The 15,313-nt window shown below is 55.9% G+C and overlaps 1 protein-coding gene, 3 non-coding genes and 1 pseudogene across 6 annotated transcripts in view; 4 read left to right on the top strand and 1 right to left on the bottom strand.

Moving 5' to 3' along the window:
• Window positions 1–15,313, bottom strand: part of VAC14 (VAC14 component of PIKFYVE complex) — a 91,564-nt gene that overhangs the window by 69,044 nt on the left and 7,207 nt on the right. For all 3 annotated transcript variants that reach the window (XM_004704558.2, XM_045293718.1, XM_045293719.1), the window contains exons 2-9: window positions 4,361–4,511; window positions 3,999–4,166; window positions 3,252–3,314; window positions 2,746–2,853; window positions 1,767–1,876; window positions 1,449–1,555; window positions 858–992; window positions 276–428 (exon numbers count right to left, since the gene is read on the bottom strand). In XM_004704558.2, coding sequence (XP_004704615.1) covers window positions 276–428; window positions 858–992; window positions 1,449–1,555; window positions 1,767–1,876; window positions 2,746–2,853; window positions 3,252–3,314; window positions 3,999–4,166; window positions 4,361–4,511 — 995 coding nt within the window. The remainder of the gene's footprint in view (window positions 1–275; window positions 429–857; window positions 993–1,448; window positions 1,556–1,766; window positions 1,877–2,745; window positions 2,854–3,251; window positions 3,315–3,998; window positions 4,167–4,360; window positions 4,512–15,313) is intronic.
• Window positions 6,686–6,756, top strand: TRNAG-GCC. The gene has a single exon. It is a non-coding gene; the product is annotated as a tRNA-Gly (tRNA).
• On the top strand, window positions 7,119–7,189 carry TRNAG-GCC. The gene has a single exon. It is a non-coding gene; the product is annotated as a tRNA-Gly (tRNA).
• TRNAG-GCC lies at window positions 7,669–7,739 on the top strand. The gene has a single exon. It is a non-coding gene; the product is annotated as a tRNA-Gly (tRNA).
• LOC105978827 lies at window positions 13,754–14,554 on the top strand (annotated as a pseudogene).

Raw genomic sequence — 15,313 nt, 5'->3', positions numbered from 1 at the left:
GCTTAATGGTCTTTGGAGCCGCGCAGCACATGGAGGCCAACTTATGGGTTCAAAGCCAATCACCAGACACCAGCTTCAGGTCCTAGTCCTGGCACTTGTCTGCCCGCGACCTATATTGTAGAATGGCTACAACCCCACTCCTGCCTTGCTGGGCTGTTACTGGAACCAACCATTGAACACAGCAAATGCCCCCGGCCCAGCCTTATGTGGCACAGGGCCCGGCCTGGGAGGCCTGACACTGAGTTGCAGGCTCCTGGAAGGCAGATTTTACTCACCACTGGTTGTCCCCTCCTGCTTTGCCAAGGCTTCGTCGGGGTTGGGCTCAGCCTGCTGCTGCACCCCTGGCTTGGGCTCGTCCGGCTCATCGTCCTCGGGGGTGACCAGCTTCATCAGGCTCTGGTTGCACGAGTTGGCCACCTCCTTGATGCCTGAGGCCACTGATGTAAGGAGCAGCCTCACCAAGGGCATCTTCCGAGGTCTCGAGGAACTCCTGGGTCAGGGGCTCTGTCCTCCCCAGAGGGCCCGTAATTGGGCAGCCAGGCAGTCTGACTCCGTCCCCATTCTCCAAGCCACAACTAGGACCCCTTGAAATGTTCCTACCGCTTCTTGGAGGGCGCCTTCCTGGTGGCCCTCCAACCTGCGGGCCTTCCCCCACCCAGGGTAGGAGAGTGTCAGCTCAGGGGTTGGGGCACCCAGGATAGCGGCTGCAGCTCTGTCAGCACCCAGGCAGGGGAGGGGGAGGGGGAGGGCCAGCTTCCCCAGTCCATGCTCAACGCCACCCTCTTCCCCGTGCCAGGGACTATTCCCACAGACTATTTTGGAGCCGTACTGGTGTCTCTCCCCCAAGTGGCGGATATTTTTCTTGCGGTCATCATAAGCCAGGCAGGGTAGGACAGCAGTCAGGATCCCGGAGGAATAGGGCAGCATCACGCGGCCGGCCAGCTGTGTGAACTCCCACATCCAGCACATGGCAGTCAGCTGGATCAGGTCGTCTGGAGAGGAAGGTGGTCCAGGAGGGTTGCCCAGTGCTCCCCTCCCACGGACCACACAAGATGGGTGGGTGGTGGTGGCGGGGGAGGCCACGGTGCTGACGGCTTTCAGGCTCGCCTATTCTTTCCCCCTGGACTTTTGCTTCTTTGGTCAGCCACAGGTGCCAGGTGGGAAAGGGGCACCAAGGGGCCGTGTACTACTCCTCTCTGCTCATGCCCCTCTCTATTGGGATCCTGCAGCTCTGCCTACAAAGACGTGGGCGCACTCCTTACTCCTTGACTCTAGGCTGGCCTATGTGATGTTGGGTCTGGCTCACGACTAAGAGGGCTGGATGATGCGACTCGTGACACAGTCAGCCTGACCCCCTGGCCACCCTGAACCCAAGGGCTGACACCCCTCCCCAGTCCCCTTCTCATCTCCTGGAGCGGAGCTGCTCCGAGGGGCTGTCACACACTCACCGTTGGTCTGGCAGTGGATCACCAGGATGTTAGCCATCTCCGCAAACTTCACATTGGAGGGGTTCCTTTTAATCTCCTTCAGGAATTCTCCAAGAGCCACCTCGCACCTACCAATGAGGGAAGACGCTCAGAAAGAGCCCAGTCAACCAGGTCTGGAGGGGCCTCACCAACACCCACGCTTGCTCTCGGGGGTCTACATGAGACCTTTGTTGTGCCCAGGGGCACGGATGTCGCAAGGAAGACGGAGGGAGGGTGTGTCTCCGCTCTCCTCCGCCTGCTGGGTATGGGGTCAGCTGCCTGCCCTTTTCCTCCACTCACATTTTCCGAATCTCTTTGCCATTGTCCCCCAGGATCTGGAAGAGTCCATCCAGGATCTCTGGCAGATAGTCCAGCAAGTTGATGTCTGGCACGGACTCCAGGACCAGGATCTAACATGGGAGGGGAGGGAAGCAGGGAAAGTCCCCTATCAGCCGAGAACCTCTGTGTGCTCCTCAGCCCACCCTCTGGGGCCAGGCCATGAGAACAGGGCCCGCTGAGCAAGCACCCTGCGTCCCAGGCACTCATTTCTGTCCCGTGGGTGGGGCCATGCCCATGAGACTCCCAGAGCAGCTGTGCCAGGGAATGCAGGGGCCTAGAAGAGGCGGGGCTACAGCTGGGGGCAGGCGGGGTCAGAGCTAGGAGCAGCATTGCTGGCTTCAGAGAGCACTCCGAGAAGGAGTCGGATCCCTTTAGGGAAGCACAGGACGGGGTCTGGCAGAAATCAGAGTAGACAGGTTCTCGGATGATTTACTATCCGCAGTAACTACTCCACCACCCACTGCCAGTCAGCCAGTTCTGACTCACAGTGTAAGGTTCCCAGACTGCTGTCTTCAGGGAGCAGACAGTCTCAGCTTATTCCTGAGGAACAGCTGGTAGGTGATGAAGGTCAGGGGAGGCTTTCTCTCCAGTCAGAGAACCCTGGTGACACAGTGGTGTAGTGCTCAGCTGCTGAGTGGAAGGCCAGCGGTTTGAACACACCCAGCAGCCCTGAGGAAGAAAGGCCTGGCAACCTGCTCCCACGGCTCAGAAAACCCCACAGGGGCGGGTATGTGTGTGAGGCGGGGCAGTTCTCTGCTCTGCCAGGGTCGCTATGAGTTGGAAGTCACTTGACGGTCGAGGGTGTTTGGGGTTGTTTTTTGCACTCTGGATTGAGTTCACAGAGCGGCAGTGGGTTCTCTTCAGTAGAGGACCTGCCACGGGTGCTCCAGGGAGCAGACTGCCCAGGCTGCACAGAATGTGCAGTGTGCCAGGCTCTCACCCAAGAGATGATGAACTGTCGGGCATACTGGTTGTTGGAATAAATCCTCTCTCGTAACAGGGGGATGAAGCCAACCAGGTCAAACTTGTTACTCTCAGTCACAATGTCCTGTGGATCAAAAACAGGTGTGAGTGGCTGGTAGCAGAGACAGGGGCTGCCAGACCTGGCTCCACACTGCCTCTGGCGGCCACACGGGAGAACGGCAGGAGAGGTCCCGGGGGCATCCACCCTCTTGCAGGGCACAGGTTATATAGGCAGGAGCTTGAAAGCTGGAAGCAAGCTCAAAGAGAACCAGTCAGCTGACCAAACAGTTCTGTGGGTGGTCCGGATTGAACACAACTCGGGCTCAGTAGAACTGGTCCCTGCCACCCTTGTCCACACTGTTGGGGGGGTGGGGGCAGGAGGGAATTTTTAGGGGTGACCACCCAGTTCCCCATGATAGAATCTTCAATGGTACAAACAGATGGACGCAAGACTAAAAGGGGGGATGGAGGGAATCCAGATACCTTTAAAAGGCGATCCAGGAGCTCTGAGCCGCTCTTCACATTGGGGTCTGGATCAGCAGCCAGCTAGAGGCACAGAAGCAGGAGGGAAATGAAGGAAATGGCCACCTGCAGTGTTTGGGAAGCATGTGAAAAAGCCCATGGCCCAGGCTGCACTGCAGTCTGCAGCGTCTAATGGCCACCCTTTCCACAAGTTGAAGACACACAGGGGAGCAGGGGTGGACGGCATGAAGCGTGGACAGGGACCCAGGATGCCGCGGGGCCTCCCCTCTGCTCCAGGGCTGCTCCTGAAACCCTGACCTGACTGGGCCTGGTGCTTCTTTTCCGGAGAAACCCAGCCCAGACTTTGAAGTCCATCTCAAGGATGCCCTTTGGACAAGTCACCAGGAGAGCCCAGTCCCTGGAAAAAGATGCCACACTTGGCTTACAGCAATGACTCCAACACTGCGGTGACTGGAAGAATGGTGTGGGACTGGGCAGGGCTGCTGTGAGTCAGCGCCGACTCATGGCAGGCACTGACCACTACAATGATGCTTTGAATCCAGCATCAACACCTCCTGGGGTGGCCCATGCTTTTTAAACGATCCTTCCCTGCCACTCCAACCTGTAGTGTATCCACACTTCTGTACATTGCAATAAAATTGAACTACTAGAAAAATGAACGGGGGGACGGGGTGGGGGAAGAGAATGCAACCGAAAGGCAGTGTTCCCTGCACCCCAGGCCCCAGAAGGTGGAGGAGGGCGGGTCACCTTGCTCAGCCCGTCAAAGAGCACATTGAAGTGTGGCAGCACAGCACCTCGGGCCACCTTGACGATGTTGTAGAGGGCCTCGCAGGCGTAGTAGCGCAGCCGACTGTCGGCATCGTTGAAGCAGGTCAGTACTGGCTCGATGAGGTCCTTCAGGTAGAGCCCCGAATCCTACAGGGGGTGGGCAGGGGATGACGCCAGTCGGAAAGGGCCAGGCCCAGGTCAGAGGTGTCTATTGGCATGCTTGCTCTCAGAGACCCTCCCCCAGACCAGGAGGTCAAAGCATCGGGCCAGCTGGGCTGCTCTTGGTGGGTGGGCATCAAGGTCATCAGGACTGTGTAAGTCTCACCAGATGAAAAGCCTACCTTGCCCAGGGCGATGGAGCAGGCAGCCAGGCCAATGAGGCCCCCTTTCCGGCTGTGGGGGTGCTGAGACAGGGCAAACTCCTGAGACAGGGTCTGGATCACATGCTTGATCTGCACAGTGTTGTTCTGGGCCACGAACTCCCGGACCAGCCTGCAGAGAAAGCGGAGGCTGTAGGACCAGTGGGCCGGGCTGCTCTCTCTGGGTCTGGTGTCTAGAGGTCATGATCATGGAGGAGGAGGAACTGGCAGGAGGCATTTCAGGGCAGCAGTTCTGCGGTTGCCCGGGAGACACTGGGCTGGTTCTGCTCTTGCAGCCTCCAGGGTCTCTGTTTCCCTTTGCTTCCAAGGGAATGAGGAACTGTGCTGAGGCCTCGCTTCCCGGAATCTGACACAAGGCAAAAGAATGGCTCATCGGACCGAAAGTTAATACGCATTCCTCTTCGATCAGCCAGGTCTTCAGCAACAGGTGCTCAACTTCCCATCCAGGCACTCCAGGTGGGGTCCCACACAGCTGAAACCCACCCCAGCTTAGCCCTCAAGATACACAGGCAAGCACGTGACTAGCAAAACTGCACTGTACGTGTCCCAAACTGCAGCACCGCGGCACATGAGAAAGGCCAAGGGCTGATGTCCCCGGGGCTGTCCAGAAGGCTGAGGAGGTAGGTGAGAGCAAAGCTTAAAACACAAGTGGTGAAAGTAATAATAATTTATAATTTAATCAAGGGTTCATGAGGATGGGAGGTTGGGGGAGGGAGGAAAATATGAGGAGCTGATACCAAAGCCCAGAAAGAATATGTTTTGAAAAGGATGATGGCAACATATGTATACATGTGCTTGACACATGGATGTATGGATTGCTTTAAGAGCTATAAGAGCCCCAATAAAAGGATTTATTAAAAAGTGTAATAAAAACAAAACAAAAATACACACACACACACACACACACACAAAGTGGCAGAGAAGGCAGGCAGAGCTGGGCCAGAAGCAAAGCTCTCTGGGAAGGCTGGCACACAATGAGCAACCCAGGGCATGTAGTGAAGGGGCAGGGCTCCAGCAGTGGAGGGCATGGCAGCTGGCCCTAGGCTGCAAGGAGGTGACCCCAGGGGTGCCTGGAGGGACTGTATTGGCAGAAGAGTCACAAGGGATCCCAGCGCACATGGGATGACTGGTACTCGAGCAGAGAGGTAGCAGCAGCCACGGACTGAGGGGGAAGAGGTGATGGAAGCCCCAGGTGTCTACCTGCAGGGATGCTAACAGAGACAAGGAGCTGGGTGGGAGGGGCCCGGCGATCTCTCCAAGGGTTATATAAGGCCCCATGAAACCATGATGCTAAACTTTGAAACCAAGGAACCAAATGCCATGTGCTTTCTGGTTGCACACAAGCAGCCTAAGCAGCCCTCTTTTCTGTGGCCATTGCTGTAAATCTATCAATACAATTGATACCGACCACCTTGATATATGACATGTATCATTTAACGTATTTGGTAGATCAGTGTATCCATCGAGCTTTTGTCAATTCATCCTTTTACAGGTGTACAACTTATGGACAGCAGTTACAATCACTAGTCAATGAGATTTTCTTGTCACTGTTAACCCCTGGCATAAGCTTCTGAGTTTTGAGGGGCACAAAGAAAGAGCGAACCCTAAAGGTGCTAGTGAGATGGATTGGAATGTGTATGGTCACTCAGGCAGGAGGGAGGGATACTAGTGTGGCAGTTACAGGTGTGAAGAGGGTGATCTAGAGATTACGGACTTTGACACACAGCTGCTAAGAAGAACCACTGGACTGCTTTGCATCCATCCATTCATGGCAGGCCTATCCCTCCTCGGCTGGGGCTCCTGAGCTGGCTTAATGAATTTGTAGGAGGCATGTCCTGAAGCAGACAGTCTGTAGGGTCTCAGCCTGGGGCCACGAAGGTCCTCACAGGGAGAGCTGTTCCGTGAGGCAATGACCACTCCTGCCAACAAGTTGTTCGGAGAGGGGCGGGGTCATGGTGGACAACACTTTCACACAGCACCTGCTGTGTGCACCAGGCACTGTGGATGTGGGGGAACAAAGCAGGCCCGGCTGTGGGGGCAGAGATGGCACTCTGAGGGAGGGCTCACAGAAGTGGGTAGGGAGGGCCCCTGGCTCCGATCTTTATGGCCGTGGGTGAGCCAAGGACTTGAGTGGAAGCAGCCGGTCAGCTGAGAGGCTTCAACTACCAGAGCTATGCATCAGCCAGCTTGGTTCTACATAAAACCTGCCCCAGCCCTGAACTGGAAAAACCAGCAAGAGGTGGCCCAGGGATCTGCCAGAGGCTGATGCTGCCCAGGCTATCCAAAGCATTGGTGGTTCAGTGGTAGAATTCTCGCCTGCCACGCGGGAGGCCCGGGTTCGATTCCCGGCCAATGCAGGACTTATCTTTTTGGCCTTTCCTGCAATTTTCTCACCCACAGACACTGCTTCAGGATCCCAGCCTCACAGGCCTGCAGCTGCCAAGGGTGTGTGCGTGTCTGGGGCCATGCTCAGCCAGCTCACAATCGGCAGCTCCAGAGAACACTGGCTGTGAACCAGGGCTTCTGCCTGACACTCCTAAGGGGCCCCGCTGTGCCCCGGAGACCTGTAAAGCAGTTCCAACTGAAGAACACTTCCATCTGCAGCTGTGTTACACAGCAGCAGCTGGCAGCCCAGCCCTCTCTACGGTGAGTCTGCCCAGCACCCAGAGGCTCAGGACGGAGGTTCAAAGGAGCTGCTCCACAGCTGCTGGCAGCTGGAGCATTGGTGGTTCAGTGGTAGAATTCTCGCCTGCCACGCGGGAGGCCCGGGTTCGATTCCCGGCCAATGCAGGACTCCCTCTTTTGCCTTTTCCTGCAGTTCTCATGTGCCCGGCACTGCCCTCAGAGAGCACACAGCAGCAGCTGGGGCTCCAGAGAAGGAACCCTGGCTGGGTGTGCACCAGAGCTTCTGCAAGGCAGCTCTGAGAGGCCCCCAGCCTTGGCCAGCTTCCAGCAAGCAGGAAGCGGAGGTGAAATCTGAGAACCCTCCAGTGCCCTAGAAAAAGTAGAATGGGAGGATCTAAGCCTGAGATGGGACAAAGTCACCCTGTCTCAATGATTTTTATTGCTGTGAAGGGCAGATTTGAGCACTAGTGTTTGCTCCAAAGGCAAATCAACTCTTTCACACACACTCCCTCTCATTCAGGATCCTAGCCTTATCCTTCTGGGGCTGTGAGGTGTGGTGGCCTTTAAGCTGGGAACTGGTCCAGACACAAGGAGGCTCAGGGCTGGAGTTAAAGGGAGTTGCTCCACAGCTGTTGACAGCTGGAGCATTGGTGGTTCAGTGGTAGAATTCTCGCCTGCCACGCGGGAGGCCCGGGTTCGATTCCCGGCCAATGCAAGGTCATCCTTTTCAGTCCTGAGACTGCATCGGAGATTTTCACACTAAGTGATGAATGCCATACAAGAATTGAGGGCGAATGGCTTTTCACAAAAGTTTCAATGCTGCTCAGAATAAGCCACAGCTTCCTAAGTTCCACAAAAATCCCAAATGTCACTCCCTGTTCATGAAGAGTCCTGGTGAGTCCTGGTGAGGGGGTGTGGGCCTGGCAAAGTCCAGTGAGAACTGCTGTGACTGCCAACATGGTGACCACGGCTGCCTCCCGGGAAGCCAAGACCCACTGGGACAAGTTGGAGGAGCGCAGGGCGTGGGCACCAGCTTGTCTCCAAGCGCCAGTGAGGGTGAGCCGAGGACCCTGCACCGACCAGCCAGCCCATGGTTCTGAAACCTCTTTAGCCCTGTCTCCTGGCTGCAGGTCACAGATCTCCCTTGAGCAGCTGCACAGAGCACGGCTCCCTGCACATGCGTGTGAGCAAAAGCCGGCGCAGGGCACCTCACCAGTCCTGGGCTCTCTGCCAGGCTGCAGGACAGAAGAAAGACAGGCAAGACGGTCAGAAGGACACAAAGCTGTATGGGTGAGGAGGGGGCAACACCACCACCTGTGAGTTGGAGGTGGCTGAGAAGAAGCAAGTCCACTGGGGTTGATGGGGAGGGCCTGCTCTGGATGGTTCTGGAAGCAGCAGTCTGAACAGAGGCAACAGCACAAGCAAAGGCTTGGAGGTATGAAGAGTGCGGCACTGGGATGGCAGAAGCAAAGGGAGAAGCGGGTGACAGGGCTGGAGAAGCCTCACCCAGTCACATGGTGCAGGAAGCTTGGCCGAGAGCTGGCCTGCCCTGTGGTGGCAGCGAGGAGCAGTGAGTGACTTAACGTGAGGAACCGGTGGCCATGTGTGGTTCGGCTCCCTCTGCAGGGCCAAGGGTGATGTGAGGATGTGGGGGTGAAATGAAGATAAGGGAGCACATGTGGTGTTAAGGCTGGGAGGCTCCGGGGAGAGTGACACCCCTGATGGGAGGGGAGAAAGGTGTGGGAGCTCTGCAGCTCTGAGCACTAAGGGCAGAGTGCTCTTCACCTCCGGGAAGAGCTGTGTCTGGCAGACAAATGGTGTTCCTTCTGGAGGGGTGCTGGTGAGAACACCTTCTGGCCAACATCACCAGCTGGGTGGGCACTGGGCCTGGCGTCAGTCCCAAGGATCAGGCTCACAACCCTCACCTGGAGCTCAGCAGATGTGCCAGCCTTACTGCTTGGCTCTCAGTAGAATCTGCCACTCCAGTCAGGCCACCTCCATACCGGGTCTCAGTACAGGCCTTCCGCACACTGGGTGGGCCACCCTCCCTTCCACGTTCTATGCCCCCTTCAAAGCCTGGCCCACATCCCAGACCGGCTCCTGACCATGCCCTGCAGGGCCTCCTTCGGCTAACCTGGGAGCTGATGACCCGGCGTGCTGCACCACAAGGCTCTATTGCCATCTCCAGTTCCCTTCCCACCGGTGCCTTCGGACCTCCCCCGCTCCTCAGGACATCTCCGAGGGGAGACACGGAGCAGGGACCACATGCCGCTGCATCGCTATGCTCAGTGCTGTCAGTCTAGTGCTCGGGGGATCAGAAGCCCACCTGAGGAGTCTGGGAAGGTTGCAGAGCCACAGAGCAGCCAGGGGAGAAGGGCAAGCATGGGTGGCGACGGAGATGTCTGAGGTGGGGGCGGGTGGGTTGGCCATGCATTATATTTTAATGGTCCGGAGCCTCTAGAGTCAAGGGGAGTCGGACTCGACTTGCTGGCAGTGGGTCAGGGCGGGTCAAGCACAGGGCTGTTCACCAGCAGGGGGCCAATCTAAACTGTTCAGCGGCTCTTCTGAAGAGGAAGCATGGACAGAGGGGTTCAGCCTCTACTCGGGGAGTCCTGGTGGCAGAATTTAAAGAGCACGGCTGCCGACAGCATGGTGGACGGCTTGAATCCACCAGCGCTCCATGAGAGAGAGAGGGGTGGCAGTCTGCTTCTGTACAGAGCGGTGGCCTTGGAAACCCTGTGGGCCAGTTACACTCTGTCCTGGAGGGTCACTATGATTCAGCTTCAGCAGCGAAGGGTCCGGTTGGAAGCTTCTAGTCTTGGAATACAAGCTGCGGTAACTGAGTGATTAACTGACTGGCAAGAACAAAGACCACCACTACTAGGTTCCCAAGCAAGAAAGTCCCAGGTTGCCAGAACTGTGGCTGGTGACTGGGAGAGTCCCAGTTATCGGGGATGTGCACTGAGGGAGCCTGGGAGGGGCGGCACCCTCACTCCTCCAGGGGCTGCCCCGGTGCCCCATCAAGCAGGGAAACAGGACAGAAAAAGCAACCACAGGGGAAGGCAGTGAGTGTAGTTTAAATTAAGGTCTGAACTTCCTCCACCTCAGGCCGAGTCTCTCTTCAAAAGACCTCGCTGTCTCCGCTTTCCTCAGAGGCTGGGAGCAGAGGCAGGGGATCTGAAGCTGGAGCGGTTTTGAAGTTCATATCTGGCCCAGAAACTCTCGTGCTCACAAATGCCCGGAGGCTTCCACTGACCGAAAGGTCATGGGAGTGACTGTTCTGTGGGCGAGGAAATCGACTCCCTCCAAAGGGCTGCGTGATGGGCGCCCTCTAGAGGCTGCCAAGTCTCGGCTCTAGGCTCTCAGCTCGTCAGGGGTTGGAGGATGGCAGAAGCACCCTCATGGGCTATCGGCTCCCAGGGGAGGACTCCCTGGGGCCGCTGCCTCGGAGACTCTTGCTGCATACTCTAGGTTAAGTATTCCAGGGGCCCGTTCATTCGAGGAGCAACGTTCTCTAGCACTCATCCCCGGCCCCCATCCCCTTTCCAGTCCCATGCCTGAGGCCACAGAGGACCTGCGCTCTCCACGCAGACAAAGCTCACGTGCCTCCCACCGTCTCACAGTTCCTCCCATCCACCTTCTGAACAACCCCAGCAGCACACAGTACGTCCTTGAGAGCAAGGCAGTCAGTTCCCCTGAGCAGAACAGAGCACCCCCAAATGAGATGCAGCTTCCCTGTATTGTCCCATTTGTCCTGTGTGCAGACATCCGGGAGGGACCCCTCCCCGCCACACAAGGAGCACAGAGTAACTGGAGGTGTGGGGACACAACCAGCGCTCTGGGCTGTGCACACAGCAGAGGGGACCTTTCTGCGAGTAGCTCATCAGCACGCTAGGCCGGGTGCCAGGTGCCCTCTCTGCGTGATCTTACGGAAACTTCAAACCAACGGAGGAAAGCAGGATCCTCATTGTGGAGATGCCTGTAAGGTCAAAGCAAAATCAGGGTTGCCTGGGGTGAAAACTCGGGCACATGACGCACATGCAGGCGGTGAGACTAAAGATCAAGTCGAGCCTCTCCTGATGCCAAGGTTTGAAATCTAAACTGAGTTCCTACACCCTCTCCCCCTGGGCCAGTGACTGATCCCAGCTGCCCCCCCTGTTGACTGCCCACTGGGCTCCAGGCCCATTCTACTATTGGCTCTTTAGATGCAACAGCCCTAGGAGACGGTTCACCTTCAGTTCGGAGAAGGCTTGGTGGCACGTCCTCATGTCCGAGCCAGGAGGGGCAGAGGTTTTCCACACTGCCTTCAGGCACGACTCGGGCTCGTGACAACACCGCGTGAGGTGTCTGCTTTCTACCACAAAAGCGACTCAGCGGGGACAGTGGCAACCTCATCCATGCAGCACAAGCTGTGCTCCTTCCACAGCTGTTCACGGAGCTCTGCTGTGCTCCGGGCTCCGAGAGGGCTAGGAGAAAACTCCCAAACGGAGCAGCTATTCCTGAGCTGCGAAACTTTCCTCTGGTTGGCGCCACTTCTTTTCCGTTTCCTGGCAAACCCTGTTACCAACTCCGTTCTCCGTGTAGCCGCGCTGGGTACCCGCAGGCAGGCAGCAATTTCCCGAAGTGAAGCGGGGCAAACAACTCTGAGTCACTCGGCTCCACGAGCCGGACTGGGAACGCAGAACGGACAGTCAACCGACACATATATCCCGAGCCGCCACTGGACAGACCCGTAGAAAAGCTATGCGGGAGAAACCGGAGTCAGCGAGAGCACTATGGGAGCTTTGATCTCAGCTGATAACAGCGTGTCCTCTTAACGAGTGCTGCCCTCACACCATCACCAAGCAGGACCCTCGCTGATTTTTTAAATGAGAGAGTTTACACACCACAAGGTTAACCCTTTCCAAGTGTGCAATGCAGCAGTTCACAGTATCTTCACAGCGTGAGCAACCACCACAATAATTTCAGGACCTTTTTTCAGCCAAGAGAAAACCTGTACTCAACCAGCCACCAGAGACTTGATTCTGACCACGGGGACCCCATGGCTGCAGAGGAGAACCGCTCCCCAGCGTTCTGTCCACGGCAGCCCTTACTCTACCTTCCTGTCTTCACAGACTTGCCTCTTTCCGAGACTTCCTAGCAACTTTTTTTTTTTCCCCAGATCAGCAGGCCCCAGGCCACCAGGGCTTTAATTCGACACCGCGTTCTTGCAATACAAACAGTCTGGAGAGAGTCGTGTCCCTTGGAGCAGGGGGGAGGGGAGAAAAATGGTCCGTGTTGCTTGGGACACCCACCTCACAACCCAAGGGGGCGGGGGATGTGGAGCCTGGACTGCCGGCATGGCAGGGTGACACAGTGCATGGCCCAGCTAACGGAGAAGGCCAGTGGGGCCCATGGACTCACACTGGGGTGCTGTCCGGCCCTTGAGCCCAGGACCATGCTGAGGCAGAATGTTATTAAGCCCAGGAGTGGCCTCTGTCCCTTCCAACCTCCGCATGCCTGATCAACAGTGTCTCCCAGCCTCCAGAACTGGAGTACAGGCAGGTTGAGCCTCCAGTAGGCACCAACCAGTAGAAGCGGCATTGGAACGTCTCTGCAGGGGACAGAGGGTCCTATGGTCCAAAGCCAATGGGATGGGAGGACCTAGGAGGTCCAGAAATCACCCTCCCCTCACAGCTCAGTTGTGGGTAAGGCGAGACAGGAGAGGCTTGGGCTTTCCAGTGAAGCTTTGGGGGACCAGGGAGAGATTCTAGCCCTTAGTAGGACCCTGCCCAAGGCCCACCGCAACCCAGGATCCCGTCTCAGCAGTACTCTCTAGGCCTCCCCTACTGGTTCAAGAGGGTTGAGGCCCCAAGACCCTAGACCAGCACAAAGCCACAGACATTGTTCAGAGTGGGGTGTCCCAAGGAGTGCCCCCATTGACTGGGCATGAGTAGCCGCGCTGGGGGCAGGGGCGGATGGGCACTAATTCAGCACACAGTGGGGAGGGGCTGTGAGGGCAGGAGAACAAAGGGGTGGAGCCACAGGCAGAGGAGAGGGCTGGCACTGAATACACCCCTCACCCAAGATCCTCCGCGGCCGCCCCACTCACACACCACACACGGAAAGGAACTTTCCTCCCAGCTTCCACAAGGCACGCCTCCCTGCCAGGGGCTCACAGAAGGGTGTGAACTCTGTTGAAACCTCTTTTAGAGGGCTGCTTGTTTTAATAAAAACCTGTAAGTCTCCAGATATGATTTTTTCTAAAGGCTAAGCACCATCTGGCTTCTTCACCACACTTTTCTATCACACCCTTATCTTCAGTGATCTCTCCATGAAAGCAAATATCGAGCAGGACCATGTCATAAGGACCAATTGTTCTTAGATTGGGCCTGGGATTACATGTGATCTGAAAATCCATTCCTATATCTCTGTGTGATATGCATCTCTGTTTCTTGAGTTGAAGTGACTTTCCCAATGTTCATTAATGCTCTACCTTTCTCTCTGCAACCAGCCCCCTTCTCCTCCCCTTCCCCCCTCTCTGATAAACTCAGCAATCGTCACAATATAGAAGTAACTGTTGCTGAGAAGATAAAGTGTAATTGTTAAGACTTGCTATAATTACAAGTAAGATGCCTATTTGCATTAATGAATCAATGAAGAACTAGCTCTCCGATCATGGTGTCAGTAACGTGCAAAAAAAAAAAAAAACAAAACAAAAAAAACAACTCTTTTGTCCAGCCAGCCAAGATGCCAAAAGGGAAGGAGGCCAAGGCCAAGAAGGTGGCCCCGGCACCGGCCGTCGTGAAGAAGCAGGAGGCCAAGAAGGTGGTGAACCCCCTGTTCGAGAAGCGGCCCAAGAACTTCGGCATCGGCCAGGACATCCAGCCCAAGAGGGAACTCACCCGCTTCGTCTGGTGGCCGCACTACATCTGGCAGCAGTGCCAGTGCACCATCCTGTACAAGCATCCTGTACAAGCGGCTGAAGGTGCCGCCCGCCATCAACCAGTTCACCCAGGCCTTGGACCGGCAGACAGCCACCCAGCTGCTGAAGCTAGCCCACAAGTACCGGCCGGAGACGAAGCAGGAGAAGAAGCAGAGGCCGCCTGTCCTGCGAGCGGGGGTCAACACCATCACCACTCTGGTGGAGAACAAGAAGGCTCAGCTGGTGGTGATTGCACACGACGTGGACCCCATTGAGCTGGTGGTCTTCCTGCCAGCCCTGTGCTGGAAAATGGGGGTCCCCTACTGCATCATCAAGAGCAAGGCCCGGCTGGGGCGCCTGGTGCACAGGAAGGCCTGCACCACCGTCGTCTTCACACAGGTGAACTCGGAAGACAAAGGAGCCTTGGCTAAGCTGGTGGAAGCCATCAGGACCAACTATAATGACAGGTTTGACGAGATCCGCCGCCACTGGGGTGGCAATGTGCTGGGCCCCAAGTCAGTGGCCCGAATCGCCAAGCTGGAAAAGGCCAAGGCCAAAGAACTCGCCACCAAGCTGGGCTAGCTCGTGCATGGCTGGTTTTTGTACATAATAAAACTAGTCCTTCAGAAAAAAGTCCCCAGGGACTTCAGGAAGCTCAGAGGAAAATCCCGTCTTCTTTTAATTCCACACTGTCCCCCCATGAACTAGGTGAAGCCACTTCCGAAACGGTTCTTTGTGACTAACTTTGTCACTTAGCATAACCTTCTTGAGGGTCTCAAGGTTCATCGGCATTGAGCAGGTAATGTCCTTTTTACGTCGGAACTCATCTTCCAGTACATGCACACCCCCTTTTCTTTACTCATTCCCCATCCGTGCTGAAAGGGCTCTGTAGATGCTTTAGGATTTCCTTTACACATGGTCATGTCATCCACAAAGAGAAATAGTTGTGCTTCTTTTCTTACTGACCTGAAGGTAACCTGAAGGCATAAACTGTCATGGGAGAGCCCCCAGTCCAATGCTGACAAGAAGTCATTTGCTCCTGATCTTAATGGGGACCCCTCAGTCTTTCACCACTAAGTGCTACTGGTGCGCTTTCACATATTTTTACATAATTCTCACAGATGCAGTATTCATTAAAAAAAAAAATACATCTATTGGGGGCTCTTACATCTCATATTACAATCCATACATTCCTCCAGTGTGTAAAGCACATTTGCACATATGCCGCCATCATCATTTTCAAAGCATTCTCTTCCCACTTGAGCCCGATATCTGCTCTCCATTTCTTCCCCCTCCCTCTCCCGCCCACCCTTCCTCACGAACCCTTGATAAGTTATAGATTTTTTCCATATCTTACATTGTCCTCCATTGCCCCTCACCCACTT

Source organism: Echinops telfairi, unplaced genomic scaffold, assembly GCF_000313985.2.
Source record: "Echinops telfairi isolate 266 unplaced genomic scaffold, ASM31398v2 ScPeMD7_2291;HRSCAF=2852, whole genome shotgun sequence".
Lineage (NCBI taxonomy): Eukaryota > Metazoa > Chordata > Mammalia > Afrosoricida > Tenrecidae > Echinops > Echinops telfairi.
This window is presented reverse-complemented; position numbering and strand designations above follow the sequence as displayed.